This window comes from Anneissia japonica, unplaced genomic scaffold, assembly GCF_011630105.1.
Source record: "Anneissia japonica isolate Jap-2015-1 unplaced genomic scaffold, ASM1163010v1 scaffold1859_len985614_cov190, whole genome shotgun sequence".
Lineage (NCBI taxonomy): Eukaryota > Metazoa > Echinodermata > Crinoidea > Comatulida > Comatulidae > Anneissia > Anneissia japonica.
The window spans coordinates 696,516-714,577 of NW_022694754.1; the positions used below are offsets into that span (position 1 = coordinate 696,516).

The window sequence follows — 18,062 nt, forward strand, 5'->3', positions numbered from 1 at the left end:
TATAGGTTTTGTACTTACACAGTGTTAAAGAACAATTTCGATTTTTAGCATATGACAACAATGTAAATGAAATCAGTATTCCAATCAACAGTCCAGTCACATTTTTGGAACCATTAGGAGGTTTGATTTTCATATTTATTTTGTGTTTAGGAAAATTAATAATATAACAAGTCCAATATACAAAATCATATACAATATGAACAGAGCCCTCAGCTCTGTAACACCAACACCTACCCGTGCCAAATGGGTTGGCATAGTGGTTTGTTCCATTGCGTACCACTTTAGTTTTTTTCCATAAATCCCAATGTACAGGTAAATGTAGCTTGTGCTAGTTCTATAAACATATCAGGAATGAATGCAAAATGTCATACATAGTACACACTGCTAGGGCATGGACATGGCTTCTATTGCATAAAACAAATACAAATTTGTTAAATATCATACTGTGCTGTAGATATAAATTTTTAACTATTTCTTTGGCAGATGCTGAGGTAATCCTTGCGGAACACATGATACTACCACAATATATCAAGATTGACCTGCAACATTCAAAACATGACCTGTCCCAATTGATATGCCTGACAGAGGAAGATGAAATTATTCTCAATATCAAACGAAGAGGTTGGATGAAATACTTACTGGGAGTGGGTTTGTCAAAAGGTGCTTATTTTCAATGTTTGACTACTGCGATTCTCTCCTTAACGACATCAGTAAGAATATTGGTTGTATAAAAAAAAATTGATATTGGTTGTATAAAAAAAATTCATAATAAATGTGCTCATCAATCTTCTTCGCCATCAGCTTCTTTAACAACCTTTTCTCCAGGGGACTTAGTTTGGTACTTTAGTCAAAACTTTCAACAACTTGCACACCTCTTTATCCTTGTTATCTCAACCAACGTATTCCTATACATTCCACTTGATTTGCTTCATCTGTACATTTCCACGTCATTGTAAGAGAATCGAAAGTGTTTTTCTTTTCCTTGTCAAGCTGCTAGACTTTGGAATAATCTCTCAACTGAACTTAGGGACATTTCTGATCTAAATGTTTTCATATGTGTACTTAAGACTCGCTTATTTGCCTAGTACCTTTAATTTTATTTTTCTGTTGTGTCTGTTGTACTTTTGTTAATTATTTTGACTATACAGTCGTAGAGCTTGTGATTTTCTGTTTAAGGCTGTAGTACATGCTGCCTGAGTTTTTCCGTGAACAGTGAGACTTTACAATCGCAAGGAAAAGGAGCAATATAAATTCTCATACAGTACCAGCACCGGTATCTCCTCTTCATACATTTAACTTCTTTTTACATTCTGTTCTGTTACTGGTTCATGTCTGTTTGTTCCCAAATCCAATACACTCAGTCGTGATAAGTCTGCTCCAAGTTGTGGAATGATCTTCCTATTGTAATGAGTCCTGCAAACACCCTTTCATAAACCTTTTCTAAGTGCCATTTGGCAAAAGATGTCATAAAAATATCTATATTGTTATTATACCAAATGCATATATTAATATTATATGTATTTTACCTCCTGATAAAGTGTGAGATGCCAAAGGCAATGCAGGGTTTACATTGTTACCATTGATGCACCTCAAAAAAAAAAATGCCACCCAAAATATTGAAAATTAAAATACAAATTAGAATTGCTCATAAAAAACTCAGATTATCAACTTTCAGTTACAGTTCCTCAATAATTGATGGATTCTTACTATGAAAATCTTTAAATTTACTGCCAGAAATTATATCATTCAAACATCTGTTAACTTGCAATGAAATATTTTAGTTCAAAGCTAATAGCATATTGAAATATAAAAATATAAAGACGTTATTAAACTGGTCTGTATTACATTATGACACTACACTTGGTAAAACAAATACATGAAGTGCTCCCTCTATTGTTTAGGTGAAGTTGGCAGTTGCATGGAGAGCATCCCAGTTGACTATGATGGAATACAGTTCTTTGTTGCTCTTGACCTTCGAGATGAAACCATTGAAGACTTCCTCAAATTTGAGAGTTGTGTAACTGATTTGGTCATCAGTACTCATCAGCATCAACTTGACAGTTACCAAGGCAACACAGGTTATACATTCTCTTCCTCAGATAATCTCTTTTATCAGCTTTCAATTATTGAAAGTCAGAACCAAAAAATATGTTCTTCACCAATAAACGAGATGTGAAATAATAGCTTCTAGATCCTTAAATTGGCTGGCAATTTATAAACAATTCAAAACAATTTATTTTAGTAAAAATTCTGTGTTGATTGTGCTGATGTGCCTAATTTCATGTAATACAGAAAGCTTGACAACATGTTAGATAATATTTCTACCGTTCTTCACTTATATCATTCCAACTGTTTATTCATTAGTGTTTCTAAAAATGCCTGTTATTTATTAGTCTATTAAACTAATTACTAACTCTTTAATAATCACAATGTAAGCTGTTTGAATGTTTTTTTGTGTTTTTTTTTAAATTACCAATAGTTTTAACTTAGTCCCTTTTCAAATTTACAGATCAAAGAAAATTAGGTATATTTATCACAACTAATTTTGATCTCATTTCAGATTTCATAATCAATGCTCAACCAAATTTTATTGAACTGCTTGAAGAAATAAATACTGCTATTGAGATTCAAGTAACTGAGAGCTCTCATCCCCTCAGGAATAAAAGAAAAGGCAAACGTAAGAAGCCAAAAACCAAGGACAGAAAGGATAGCTATGCTGATATCGATATTAGTGTGGTAAAAACCAGCAGTACCTACCAGGATCTGACTTTAACAAGGCGCTCATCGGATGAATATGACTATATAGATTCAGTTTCAGATTCGGATGATGGTTATGAAATAATTGATGAAAAATTTCAATTAAACAATGATAGCCGTCATGTATATGACCAGCCATATCATAATTGCAATGATGGTTATCTTATTCCAAATGCATATTTTCAGGACAGTCAGACAACTAAATTGCCAATAGATGGACAGGAAGAAACTAAAACTGAATGTGATAAGAAGGATTTGGTTTCAATGGAACTAGAAAAAATTATAAATCAACAGCGGACAGTAGAAGACTATAAGGGTTACTTAGTTCCAATGAAACGGGAAAATGTGAAAACAGAGGATTATAATAACAGTTGTTTACTCTCAATGGAACAAGGAGAAAATGAGACGGGCAAGAAACTGATGACAAAATTTGGTTATGAAACAAGAATAAAGAAAATGGAGAAGGCTTTACCATCACAAGGAGATAAGGATTGTCTTATTCCAACAAAACACAAAGAAAACATTAAGAAACAAACGTATATGACTTCAGAAGAAAATAAACACGATATAATTCCAATGAAACAAGAAGTAGATGCAGAGAACAAAAAACAAAAAACTGCAGAGGTTCCAATGAATGAAAAATTAGAAAAGAAAATTCTAAAAAAAACTGAGAAAAAACACTCATCAGAAAGTATTCAACATAAATCACAGCAAGATTATGATAAAAACAAGCCAAATCCATTTGTACATCCACTATCACAGGGCCAAGATACTGGTCTAGAAAGAGTTCAAGATCTAAAGAAGTTATATAAACAAACTGCAAATGATGTTATGAAAGTTTTGCCACAAAGTTATAAAGAACAACAATCATTTAACTCAGAAAATGACATAATTCTTAAAAGCACGAAATTAAAAACAATTTTGCCTACAAAAACGAACACAATCAGTCATAAACAACCACAATCACATAACATAACTTCTCAAAGTAGGATATTAAAGCCGATTATGCCTTTGCCTAGAAAAACAGATACAGTAAGTAGGAAGTTAGTAGTAAGTGGAAGCCTCGAGTCAATTCAAAGTGAAATATCTACTCATAGCAGTAAGTCTATAGAGGGCAATATTTCCACTAATAGTGAACACAATGGCGTCAAAAAATGCAATGTCCTCACTCACTGTGAAGAAATAGTGGGAAACAAGCATAAAAGTGATGCCAAAACACCTGCGAGACCAAAGGTAGCACCGAAACCCTGTAAGACAAAACCTGCGAGACCAAAGGTAGCACCGAAACCCTGTAAGACAAAGCACTTTCTGGGCTATGAACTTACCTCTCACAAAACGGAAGACATAAAAAGCAGTAAAATAACTGTTAAACCTTCAGTACCACCCAAACCTTGTAAGAAATAATCAATGTGGTCCAATTAATGGTCATATCCAACAACGTTGAGATAAGTCAACATGTTGGATGGGGGAAGGGGAAGGGCGGCACTGAGCATTGTGGAGAGGGGTTTCGGGTGCACCATTTACTCCCAGATGGATTTTCAGCAATTTTCAGGCACTTTCTTTTTAATCTGTCTCAAAACTATAAAAATTACTGACAGACCCTGAGTTTTCTATATTCTAAACAGTTGTCTGTCTGTGGTTAATGTAAGGCAATACTTGTTTATACCTTGTTTCACAAACTAATTTTTTTAAAGGTTGTCAGGGAAGCGTGGAAAAATAATAAAATTTTGTTTTCGTATTTAGCAAATAGTTTTGCCCAAAACATTCAGATGGAGGAGAAAATAAAAATAAAATTTTATAGGTGCATGTAAACAGTGAAGTAATGGAATGGTTAAATGCTTTAAATTATATAATTAGGAAGAAATACACATATCTTGTTCTTGGAGATTTCAAGACAGTGGCATGCGAAATTAAAAAAAAAAAATTTTTCTGAAATTTATTTTCTTTTTTATGGTGGTGGGTGCACTAATTAGCCTAAAACAAAATATTATTTTTATTCAAAATTATCGTCATTAGCGGAAGACGTGTTCGCTAAAAAGGTATAAAAAAAGTTGCTGGACTTGTCAGTATAGTTAACTTGGAAAAAATTGAATAAACCTAAAGAAATTCCAAACCCTGCAATAAGACGACTAACAGAAAGCTAAAGAGGAAGATCAGCTTTTATATTTATCTTTAGCCAAAAAAATATGCATAACAATAAGAAAAATGTATTTTAGACCTTGTCCATGGTGTTTAAATCTGGGCACCCACTGCATCGTACAACAGATTGTCGCCTGAACGGATCTTCATTAAAAACGATCAGTTACGCATCGTCGCGTTGCATCTTTCATAGAATCGCGTCGGCCTACGACCGTCGGCCAACGACCGTCAGGTGCAGTGAGGGGGCAGTATATCATAGACAATACCACTGATCTGCAATATGATTGGTACTGAAGTTACCAAATTAAAAAAAAATTCTGTAAATATAGAAGGATATAACACTCTCATATGGTGTACCGCAATTAAATAATAAAAGTACTATCAAATTCAATTTTACCTGCCGTAATATCATATAATGGGATACTTCCTATATAAGAAAATTGCCAGCTACTTTAAATAACATTTTATTTACTTCCTTCATGAGAATTATAAAAGACAACTAAGTATTATTACTGCAGGTTCATGGGAGTGTAAACTCTCTACCAAATCTATTAAGACTATTCTTGAATATTGTAACATTTGTAGTTAACACAATCTAAATTACTTTCCCATTTGATATTTTAACATTTGCCCAACATCTTACATCACTGTTCTAATCCTTCTTGTTGTTTTGTGTGTTGTATAGTTTTGTAAAGCAATGCTTGGGGGGAGGGGGGAATATCCATCTATGTGATTAAAAAACATGCATGTTTATGTATTGTTAATGTTTAATGTATGTTTATGTATGTATATATTTTTGTATGCTTCTTAAGTGAAGAACATGTACAATATAATGGAATAAGTATTACATGAGCTTTTATGTTGTGATTAAAAAGTTATAAACTTTCAGTGAGATGAGATGCAGACATTTCATTTTTTTCTAATTTGCATAATTAAAAATAAATTGATTACCAGCCCATCTATAAATATAAAAACAATATTATTTATGAATAATTGGTTAAGGACAATTATAATTATGTCTAATAAATTAACTTATATTATTCTCACTGTACATTAACCTAAAATGATATATAATAGTGTTGCTGACACTGGCTTCCAGGCCTGTTAATCTATTTGGAATGAGGAAATATCTTAAAGAACATGTACCAACAGAATTTCAAGTCTAGTTTAGTGCAATGTTTGAAAAGAAAATGTGTAATTTCTTTTATTATTTCACTTTTTGACAAGTCTTTTCATTTTTTAAAAATCATTTTTAAATATATTACATTTTTTAGCCATTAATTGTTAATTGTTTTTATGTTAATTTTAAGTGAATTGTTTAAAATTTGTTTAAACGCCCCCAATGAAAATAAGTTTTTTACATTTTAAAACTTTTTTGGATTACCCTAGGAATTAACATATGTAGTTTTTAATTATCTATTTTTTTAAATAAATGTTTAGTGATTTTATTTCCTGAATAGAATAAAATGAAAATGAAAAAAAGCTGAAGAATTTTTTTACGCTCTCTAAGAGCACAACTCAACTCAACACCAGTCCACCAATTCTCAGTAGCAATCCGAGAGGATTGTTGTTTAAAAATGATTCATCGCTCAACACATCGCATCAAGCTCTCTAGGGATCATAACAAAATAAATAAAACTAAATAATACCTATTTCTATAAAAAATTTATTCATAAAAATACACAAGAAATAATCATAAAAAATTTGATATTTTAAAGTTCCATCCTTCATTGGCTATCGATAATGAAGAGAAAACTATATAAAATACTGCTCACCAAAATACTCAGGCTCGTTATTCCAAAACCAGCATTAGTGACCAAAAAATCAAAAATGACTATTTAATATATTTATATTCTCCATATTGTAAGCTTAAAAATGATGGGTCATTTAATGGAATCCACCTACTATTGCCAAAGTTAATAATTAAAAGTATTATGACTTCTCTGCACTTAGTATACAATACTTCCACATTCTTATGCTAATTACTCAGTTTAACATAGTGGCAGCATGCTAGTTTTGCGATGGTGGGTGTAGGGTGGACAAAAGCTTTCGAAACTACACAATAATTTTGTTATGTATTGTGATGACAGGCATTTCATTAATCTTATTTGAACTAAAAATCTAGTGCTACTAGAACACTTCCTGTTTCTACTTCATGCAATTGCATATTAAGTTGGCATCTTTTCTGATGAACTATATTAAGGGCTACCTTGTATATCTGGTATTTTTTTAAAGTGCCACTTCTTGACAATAACAATGACAGATGTTTTGGAAAGACTCTGTGATCTTGAGTGGTCAATGCGTACATATACACCTAGTCAGTTATCTACAAAGTCAAAGTGCTTTCCTGTGATAGTTAAGATAACTGGAAGTTCATCTGGCTACAATTTCTACAACAAGTTTCCAATTAGTCAGGTAAGAATGTTAAAAAGATACACACACTGATAACGAAACCTTCCAAAATTGAATTAAAATATTGAGTTGGTAATTTTAATGGGTATGCAATGTTCTAAAGTTGTCAATGCCGCCATCTCAAAATAGGGGTGTACGCACCTTCCCCTTCAAGTTCGCACTTCTTTATCAATTAGTTTATTGTAGTTTTTTAGTGGTGTAAAAACGCCTTGAGACAGTTTTTGTGTCTGCTGCCCTTTGGGAGTCAGTAGAGACTTTGCTAACATCTGGCAATTGAGCATGTAATTTACAAAATATGATGTCATACCAGACCTGACCTAGAAAGAACTAAAATGTAAACAATCTGTTTGTGTACAGTTATTCAAGTGAATTGCCAACACAGAGAGCTGCTAGATAAGGCCTGTCCTAGAAAGTTCACTAAAACGATCTGTTATTTGTACAGTTCATAGTTACCAACCGTCTCGCATCATGCAGGATGGTCCCGCATTTCAAAGTGATTTTGGATGAAACACGCATTTTGCAGAAACACATGCATGATCATAAATTTGTCACGCATTTAGCACAAGTCTACACGTGATAATGAATTCAGGGGAAAATGTATTTAAAATTAGAAGAAATTGGTTTTATTAAATATATAAAGGCAGTAGCTTGACTCAAGAGAGAGCTTTCGTTATCTCCTTCGAGAATCAATTCAGCAGGGTAAATTTCTCTTTCCCCACCAAAACAACCCAGTCGGCCAACCACGCACTAAGTAGAATCTAGTTGCGTGCTGTCTTCCGCATTCACTGGAACCGGCCCACACCGGGGTTCCACCCCTAGAAACCCGGGGCCCTGGCGCCCCTCTCCCTCAATTAACTTGTTTAGTCACGCATTTTAAATCTCTCAGGTTGGTAACCATGACAGTTATTTAAGTAATTAAATTCACTATTATTATTCAGGAATTCAGGAGTTTGTAGGGGGCGAGTTGGTAAAGGGCGAGTTTTCGAGGGAGGCGACTTGACTGGCATCCCCATAGGCTAGTACAGCGCTGCCTAGCTCCTAGGAGGCCTAGGCTAGGACATTTTAGAGCTGACAGTAGGCCAGGTAGGTAGGCAGGCCTATGCTAACAATGAGAAAAAAAAATCACAGACATAGGCCTTTAGTAGTTGTATGGCGCAACGGAAAGAATACAACAAACTAACTTGTATACCGTAGATAAAATTTATTTCAAGTGAAAAATGCCTAATGTAAGCTATAAAAACACTTGGCTATCGATGAAGAAAATAAGACAAAATATTGCAAAGTAAAGTTGAGGTAGTAATCCGTATAAGAACAATTTGAAAGTGTGTGGTAAATAGCAGTAGGAATACTCTGTTATATTGAGGTAGCATCCTACCATATTTGGGAATATACCGAAGATGAGGTAATGACTAACCAATAGGAATTAAGGATAAATACATAATGTCATTGTTTAAGTTTAGAGAAGTGATATAAGTCATCCTGGCACATTCCTGACTTGTGTGTAATCTTATTTCCTGGTACCATGAGGAAAACAGGTTGTTGTCCTTTGATTGACCTTAAATGCTGAATACAGTATAATATAGAGAGTAAGTTTACAAGTGAAATATAAAAGATTATAGGCCTATATACAAATTCAATATTGCTGTTTAAATACAAAGTAGAGACGCTACAGGCCTATAATAGATAGTCGTAGACCGATTCCTGAGAACAGATTAAATAAAAGAGAAAACTGACATTGATTTGCCTCTCTAAGGCCCAAGTAGGGCCTAGGCTCTGTGGCTAGGCCTAGGCCCTAGGCTAGCTAGCTAGGCCAGGCCTGGTCTAGAGAGGTGGGGAGGGGGGCTTTCCTAAGCCCAACTAGGCCTAGGCCCCTAGCCTAGGTTAGGTACAGTATACAGTACTAATATTGTAAGACAGTTACTTACTAGGCCTACCGGAAAACAAAAAATTCAGGAATGATGTAAAACTAGAAAAACAAAAACAAAAAAAAAAACTAGTTCACCTGAATTAAAAATGGATCCTGTTGCCTAGATTGTGAATAGGTTTGTTACACTGTGTTATTACCGCTGTAACCACCAGTGGAATATTCCTTATGTTGTAAAAACAAAAAAATAGCTCCACCCCTAATTTGCATCAAAACTTTCCGTACATTCGATTGGCCATCGCTGTTCATGCATGATTACACAATTTCTTCAGGGAAAAAATTCTGTGGACAGAATTTTTTCCCTGAAGAAATTGTGTAGACAGAATTTAAGTTTGTAGCTACAGAATAAAATTCTGTGAACAAAATTTTTACTGTAAAGAAATTCTGTAGTTAAAGATAAAATTCTGTATACACAATTTCTTCTGAAGTTACAGAATTTCTTTAAAGTAAAAATTGTGTCTACAGAATGGCTAAATTGTAACATAATTATACATGTCCCAAATGGCACCCCGTACACAGAAAGGGTAGATGAGTTAAAAGTAGCCAAAAAAAATAAAAACTAGGTCAAGCAGTAGACACATGTTCCCGCTGGGAGCCTACTTTTGTTGTTATATAAATGCATAACCATTAATGCTTAAATGCTCTATACCATAGAATACTTTTTAATTGATGGTATAGATCTTATGAGTTGTATTTAGATATCTGAACATAACTTTAAAGCTCTGTTCATTATCCTGTGTAGACCATGAAGATATTTCTGAGTACATCAACTAAATGAAACTTTTTTACTAATGGAAATTCTGCCCCACCATGACAGAAGGAAGTAATTGACAATTTTTCAAAACAAGTTTTTTAGTTACTATAAAAGAACTAATAATTTAGAACATATTATATTTGAGTATGTTCAAATCCTACTAATTAACAATTAATTAGCAACACAAAAAGGAAGTAAAAGTCTAAAAATTACAATAAAAACAACTAGAAAAGGAAGCAGGGGACAAAATCAACATGCTTAATATTCCTTAATTACCAGTACTCCTTTGCTTCCTTTGCCACGGTGGGGCAGAATTGATCTTATATTAAGTTGTTATTTAGGACCTCCATCCAATTTATTTAAATTTTTAATATGCTGTTGATGAGTCATGTGTAGTACTGTGTACTGTTACCTCACCTACATCATAAAAATATGCATGCCGAACAAAATGGGCACACATCCAAAGCTTTGTATTGGATATAAAGAAGAATCCTGGTGTTTCTGCATTCATGCATGAAAAAGGAAAAGGTAGGTAAGTATGCTTTGACATTACACACTGTGATTCTGTGCTATGGACAACGTCCTAGAAGAGCTTGCTACAATTTCCTGGTCATACAAAAGCTTCACCCCAAATGAGTTGGTGAAGCAGATGGCATCTTTTCCAATGGTAGTAAGGACTGAGAGCAGCGACCTTGGAGATTGGTTCTACCAAGACTTCAGTACTGATCAAGTATGTATGGATGTGTATGCTAATAATAATGTTTATAGAAGTTTGGAAGTGATTGTGGTAGGGGATTCAAGTTCACTAAGTTACAAGAATAGCATAAGTAGTGTTCTCCCCAGGATAAGGGTTAAGCATCATGGCACCTGCCATGACATACTCAGAAGTCTTTAAGAGTAGCTATTGGGAGAGTTGGCACAGTCCCACACAACTTTTCTAATGGGTCCACAAAGAATGTGTCCACTTCTTTAAAAATGGGTCTAACTTATGCAATTTTATGCATCAAATGAGTCAACCTTTTGAAAAATGGGTCCAGATTTCTTATATTTAGCCTAAAATGGGTCTACATTATTTGAATTTAAAATGGGTCCACCGTGATATTGTCCCACACTGTTTAAAAATCCTGGCTACGGCATTGAGTGTATGTCATAATTATGGGGGGTGGATTCAATTTAGGGGTTGGCGAATCAGGACAAGCTCTCAACAATTTTTGGAAAATAAACGAATTTGAGAAAAAAAGGAAATTACATTCAGTCTGAGAGTACCAAAGCTATAAAATGGTGTACCTCAGCACCACCATGGTGTGGTTGAGCTTTTCTGACACTCCACTTGGATTGGATTGGATTTATTCGGTGTAAACACCAAGGATAGCCCACGACAGTCTAGAAGAAGACTTATTTCCAGTGGGGTCCTTCTGGTGGTGATTGGGCAGTACACCGGGAGACAATCCCCTACTCTTTTCCGAAGAGTGTACTGCGTTCTTTAACGTGCACATGGGCCATAATGCACACAGGACCAACGACTTAAACGTCTCATCTGAAAGACGGTGCGCTATTGTAACTTGTATTTCAGCCCTCTAGCTGAAACACAAAGAGAGGCAGCGATGGGAATTGAACTGGGGACCTAGAGATCTCCACGGTTCAGCGCACACACAGTGGCTACCACCAGATTAGCCGACTGAGCTAAGCTGCTCTCTCAACTTGTGAAGGCACAATATCTACCGGTATCCTTTTAATTGACCCTGCAGGGTCACTGCAAACTGCAAAATCAGAAGTTGAGCAAAAGGTTGACATCACATGAAATATATGTATAGTTATATGTACTAACTCCATATCATATATACTTTAAATAAAACTATAAACAATTTTTAGTATGAAACAATAATGTACCAATGATTTTTTTTTTTTTCTTATTCTTATTATAGGTATTATATCTACATAGTGTACAGGAACAATTCCGATTTGTGGCAGAAGATGGACAAAGCAATGAAATAAGTCTACCAATAAACACCCAAATCAATTTATTAAAAGTTAACATCAATAAAGGTTTGTTTTTTTATTTTTATTATTAAAACAATCATTATGATTCAGGGGTTAAAATTATTGCATCTAAGATTACGACTAGACAATTAATTTTTATTGTATCGATATAGCTGTGAACTGTATATGAACATAGGTAAAATGTGGATGTAGGAAAAAAATAATGAAATCAGCTGTTTTGATTTTGACTGAATTAGTTGATAATGAATTATTTGAAAAGAATTGCAATAATAATGTATTCATGTAAACATATAAATATAATCAAACAGGCCTCTGTTGTATAAAAAAATCTGTATTTGCGAATGTTTTACTATTAAATTTTTAATTATCTAATTTATCATTGTGTATTTACAGTACCATAACATGACATTAATTTCATGTATTAATATTATTACTATTTATTTTATTTATTTATTTACTAAATTACCTATTGAATGTTTGATTAGCTAATCAATTACTTAATTGATTATTGATTGATTACTGTATTTATTTTTTTATTTATTTTTATATAAAGGGCACCACAGTTTAAAGCTGTATTTTGCTTGTTTGTGGTTGTCCTATTCCATCTCTTTTCATTTGATGCATTTGAATTTGTACTGTTTTATGTTAATTGATTTGGAATAAATTACTTTTGAATTGAATTGAATTTGAATTGAAATTAAATTTGTCACTCGCTCCATGTGAACTCACATTCTTCATGCTATAACCTTTACCATTAGCTCTTCTCATGCAAATTTTATGTTCTGTCGAATGACAATGTATTCATTTTGTTTGAATAAAACGTACAATACATGCATGTTGACTTTTACCATTTGATATGTTACAATACTGTTGATTGAAAATAACTTTAGAAAATATATTTTAGGTAAGGCACAATGTGAAGAGATGCACCTTAAGAAAGACATGACACTGCCACAGATAGTTAAAGCAAGATGCAGACGTACCAACCAAGAAAATTCTGACTCTGACACTGAAGAAGACTATATTGTAATGAACATCAAACAAAGAGGAGTGATGAAATACATAATGGGAACATGCATTTCAACAGGTGAAATTCTTATATTTTTAATTAATATACTGTAGCTCCATTAAAACCACATCATCCTTGAAAAACATGCACTCAAGACCCATGTGACTGCACTGCCATCTGAAATTTCCTAGTTTTGGTTCTCTCAATTCCTTGTTTTCTGTTTTATGATTTTTTTGGAAGGAAGCTACACAGATACACTTGAGCTCCTGTGAGTCAAGAACCAGAAAGCATTCAATTTTTTTTCTCCAACGAATTGTGGTTTTTCTCCCCGAAGGGGAGGGACACAGCTCTTTATTCTTATTTATTTATTCTGTCTTTATTTATTCTGTCTTTATACTGAAATAACACTTCCAGTGCTGAAGCACTGATTTCCAAAGTGGTTTAGTACTTACAAAAAAAGAGAGAAAAATATTGAAGAAACATAATTAAAAACAGTAGACAATATAATAATTTACATTGGAAAATAATGTGCATGACAGAGCGCTATAGAAATCTTATTTATATTATAGAACATATCTACGACTTTCTCCAAATCAATTTTAATAATAAAACTATCCATATGCAGATATCTTAATAGATTGATCTCAATTATTTAAATAAAATCATTTCCTACATATAACTACTACAGATTCAAATTTACCTTCATTTTCTGGTCACCTACCTCCATATGCAATCTAATTTTGTGTTTAAGTAAAGTGGTTTATACCCGAGTCGGTATTCAGACACTTTTATTTGTCCAATTATACAAAAATTTGTTTTGCTTGGCCAATAACAAAAAAACAAACATAATAAAATATATGATATACAGAGTGGCATATTTAGTACTATCGCCATGGGGATAGAAAAGAGGAATGTCTGATAGGCCTTTCTATTATGATCTTTAAAAAAAAGAAAACTGTGTATATTATGTAATATATTTATTGTATATATATTGTCATGTATGCTGGGGTGGTAATATTTGAGAGGGCCAGCTATTGGGACAGTCCTACACAATTGTATAATGAGAGGAATTCAAGTTAGCCATAACTAGCAATGCAATTTCCATATATATGAATCAAATAAAGAGTATCAATTGTCATGTCTATGCAATATAATTGTACAACTTTTTCCTTATTTGGTTGAATCATGGGGCTATATTATAAATGCCACTGTATAAGGTTACTATTAATCTAAAAGGTAAACATAATAGCCTTTCTATACCCTCTATTTGTATACCACAACCTGCTCTAGATACTATTGTTAAATAGTATAGGCCTATGATCCCATTTCTAACATGTCCTTACACATTTACACAGGATGTACAGAATGGTGTATTCACATGACATAGTAAGTAGGAGAAATGAGTTAGGAGAGGGGAAAGGAGAAGCATTAGGCCCAATAAAAACAAATTATCCCCCTTCTTCTATGGTAAAATATATATTTTTCTTCTCTCATCACTTTTCCAACCTAGATAGGGTGATAAACTAATATCTTTTTTTATAGGGCCTTATTAGGAAGTGTAATGCTAATATATTTATATAAACGTTTATTGTTATTTCAATTCTGTATTGTATTTTTTCAATTTCATTTCTATATAGCATTCAAAATTACAACTTTTTGTATCTACATCGCTTTTTGAAACCAATTACATTAATGATTTCATTTTTTCATTTTATTGCAATATTTATTTCGTAAACCAGGTACATACAGAATATATGTCAAAAGAATATACATATACAAATAAAAACAATAAAGCCCATGGAGCTAAAGACAGCACATACCCACTTTAGTATGACCTACACTTCACAGCTGCATTGCACTCTACTATATTAATATCTTGATTATATTTAGGTATAATTTCAACATTGATAACATTATCTAATGGCTAAAATATAATTTTTTCATAGATGGCGTTAGCACTTATATCGAGTGCATTCCAGTCGACTACAGTGAAATAAGCTTCAAAGTTGCTCTTAATATGAGTGATAATCAGTTGGCCAAATTTGAGAGACGTGTTCAAGATGTGGTTCTCAGCATCATCCCAGAAAGTGAATTTATCAGTTACCAGGGAAACCCAGGTGATACAGTCCTCCTTATAGGGGATTTTCAATCTCAATGTCAACAAGGCATGATGGGACTAGCATCCCATCATGGGGGAGGAGCATCACTCTCATCTGATTTAAATTTAAATTTTTATTTATATAATATATTTATATGTAATAATTTCTTTTCCTTTGTTACTTAGTTATTTTATTTTTAATTTTTTTTAATTTTTTATTTATTCTTTTTTTTAATTCTTTTAATTTATTTTTTTTTTTCATTTTAATTTCTTTGTTTTTCTATTTATATTTCCTTTGTTACTTGTGTTATGTATTGAGGGTCCCTAATGATCAACTCCGGCTCGATGGACTACCCTCGTAAAATATTGTTGAAATAATATAAATAAATAAAATACAATTTACGCTACAGAAACTGTAGATAAGCTCTAGCCTTATGATTTCTAGTTATTCAGTAAGGATTATTTCAGTAAGGAGTTTCTGAAAAATTCATATACTTTTTTATTTCAATTTCAGAGATAATTATCAATGCTCAACCAAACTTCATAGAGATTGAAAAGGAACATGCATACACACCGCAAAAGGCTTCTGCAAATTATTTAAAAAATTATAATAGACAAACAACAAAGAAAAACAATCCACGAGTCCTAATATCCCCAAGGAAAGAACAACGGATCTACATTCCAGTAAGGTTGAAAAGCCAAAAACCAAACTATGAAAACACGAAAACTAGTGAAAACAAGAATCTTGGACCATCAAGTTCAGTTGAGGAACCAGATTATTTGGAATGTATTAAAAAAGGGCTGTGGAATCTCAAAAAACCACCACCTGTGCCAACTAAATCAGGAAAAACAACACTTGTTTCGCCTACCAGCAATATGCGACGTATATCTGAGGGTCAAAATCGACCTTCTACTCTTCCTAAACCAACAAATATAATTCAGAAACCTAAATTACTGCAAAAACCTGTGGTGATAAAAAAACCATCAAAGACTGAACAAATAGGCATCGTGCCAATAGACACAAGGCCATCTGTGCCACTAAAAACTCCTGAAAAGGAAGCACCCCCATCATTGCCTCAAAGGCCTCAACTAAAAGCGCCTAAACCGTCAGACTTTCGACAAAATCAGTTGCTTGGGACTTCCATACAATCGCTAAGAAATTACGACGATGATGATGATGACGATAATGATTACTGTAATGAAGAATTACCTACATATCGTCCACCTTGTGTGCATAATAGTGACAATGATGAGGAATTTGATGATGAATTTGATGATGATTTTGACAGTGATGACGACAAGGATGATGATGATGTTGAAAGTGATGATGATGATTATGATAAAATAGAACAATTTATTTTTGAAGTATATAGCAGAAAGACAGACTATCAAAGCACATCAAAATCACCTATTAGGCTGCCAATTGAGGAAAGTGCAGAGTATGTGGAAGTTCCTGAAAAGAATACAAAATCAAAAGGTAAAAAAAATGCATCTCCATTTGGAAAACGTTCACATTTTTTTTCCATGCCAAAACCCTTCAAAAACAAGCAACAATCAAAACATAAAGAGAATGCGAGTTCAACTCTACCTGCGCAAATGCAATCACAACATAAAACTAAACAAGATGGCAAAATCCATGGCACTGAAGATCTTCCTGATGATCTTTCTACACTGACGGGTCGCCAAGTTCAGGACTGCTTGAGGCTACTGAAACTGGAAAAATATTTGGAGGTGTTCGAAGAATTGGGTGTTGATGGAAGTCTTCTCGTGGCTTTCGACCAAGATATGATGAAGAAAGAACTTAATTTTACCAGCATTGAAACCCTCAAATTACACAAATTTATCACTGAAAAATGGTTGCCAAGATAGCATTCACTTAAGTTAATAACCACTTAATTTAATATTCACTTAAGTTAAAAATCACATTTTCATATCATCAATATAAATTTCGATTTTTTAAATACTTGCCATGGTTTTATTTAAATTCATTTCATTTAACATCAAAATAATGTACTCTAGTTTTATGTATATTTCTAACCATGTTTTTCACTACATGCAAATGGTATTACAGTTGGCATGGCAGTAAATAAATGTATTTATGTAAATAATAAATTAATTTAATATATTCTATCATTTCAATTTTTTTTAAGATGTCAAGATAAATTGCTGAGTTTCTGAATTTTTACTAATATTGCATGTTTGAGTTATAGACAAAATAAGTAGTATGTCAAATAATAAAAATTCGCTAATTATATTTTATTAAACAAAATAAATGAACGTTTTTTGGTAAACAAATGTTGTCCATGTGTCTATTGCTGTCATCACATTTATTTATTTATTTATTCTTTCTTTATACTGTAGGCAATTTCAGTACTATTACACTGATTTTCAAAGTGGTACAGTTTAAACAAAACAAAAATATATACAATATAAAGAAATATTTAACAAAATATAAAAAGAATATAAATATATAATTACATAAAATATAAACCAAGCAAGAGAAGAGTCAATGAAATACATTAATTATGTAGTAATATTGTTTTGGAATAAATGTAACAACATATTTTGAAAGTTAATTTTTAATTCATTAGGAAGTTCATTCCACATTTTTGATGCCTAAGAAAAGTCTGTTTTCCTTGACTATTATTCCAAGTTGGGATGACTAAACTGTTATTTGTTTGGCTACGTGTTCCTTTAGTATGGGTACTATAGTTGAAGATAAAATTTGATATTGAGGAGCGTAACCTCTTAAACATTTGAAAAAATTTGAAGTAATTTTTTTCACATGATTAATACACTGGAAAATAATAGAGACATTAGGTAGTCAACCAAACAGAAATGAGGTTGAAGCCGGGCAACGTCATATTTTAATTAAAAATAAAATCGTACTTAAGGTAAAATAATGATAATGTATAATCAAATCTAATTATTCTGTATTTTTCTTCTTTTATTAATTAAAATGTTAACA

At 32.7% G+C, this 18,062-nt stretch overlaps 2 protein-coding genes across 5 annotated transcripts in view; both read left to right on the forward strand.

Moving 5' to 3' along the window:
- Positions 1-4,944, forward strand: part of LOC117101260 — a 10,601-nt gene extending 5,657 nt beyond the window's left edge. The window contains exons 2-5 of one of the 3 annotated variants that reach the window (XM_033241211.1): positions 6-120; positions 484-660; positions 1,902-2,078; positions 2,561-4,944. In XM_033241211.1, coding sequence (XP_033097102.1) covers positions 6-120; positions 484-660; positions 1,902-2,078; positions 2,561-4,161 — 2,070 coding nt within the window. In that variant the 3' untranslated portion in view covers positions 4,162-4,944. Of the gene's footprint in view, positions 1-5; positions 121-483; positions 711-1,901; positions 2,079-2,560 lie in introns of those variants that run through there. The other 2 variants (XM_033241212.1, XM_033241213.1) reach the window with 2 other exon arrangements.
- Positions 4,945-6,984: 2,040 nt separating this feature from the next.
- LOC117101262 (eisosome protein SEG2-like) lies at positions 6,985-17,481 on the forward strand. 2 transcript variants are annotated; one of them, XM_033241215.1, is made up of 5 exons: positions 6,985-7,311; positions 11,912-12,032; positions 12,892-13,074; positions 14,943-15,113; positions 15,609-17,481. In XM_033241215.1, the coding sequence occupies exons 1-5, from the start codon at positions 7,153-7,155 to the stop codon at positions 16,961-16,963; spliced, it is 1,989 nt and encodes a 662-aa protein (XP_033097106.1). In that variant the 5' UTR covers positions 6,985-7,152; the 3' UTR covers positions 16,964-17,481. The 2 variants fall into 2 exon arrangements, with proteins under 2 accessions (XP_033097106.1, XP_033097105.1); XM_033241214.1 differs by lacking the exon at positions 6,985-7,311 and adding an exon at positions 9,553-10,716 and having other exon boundaries at positions 15,609-17,479.
- Positions 17,482-18,062: the final 581 nt, after the last annotated feature.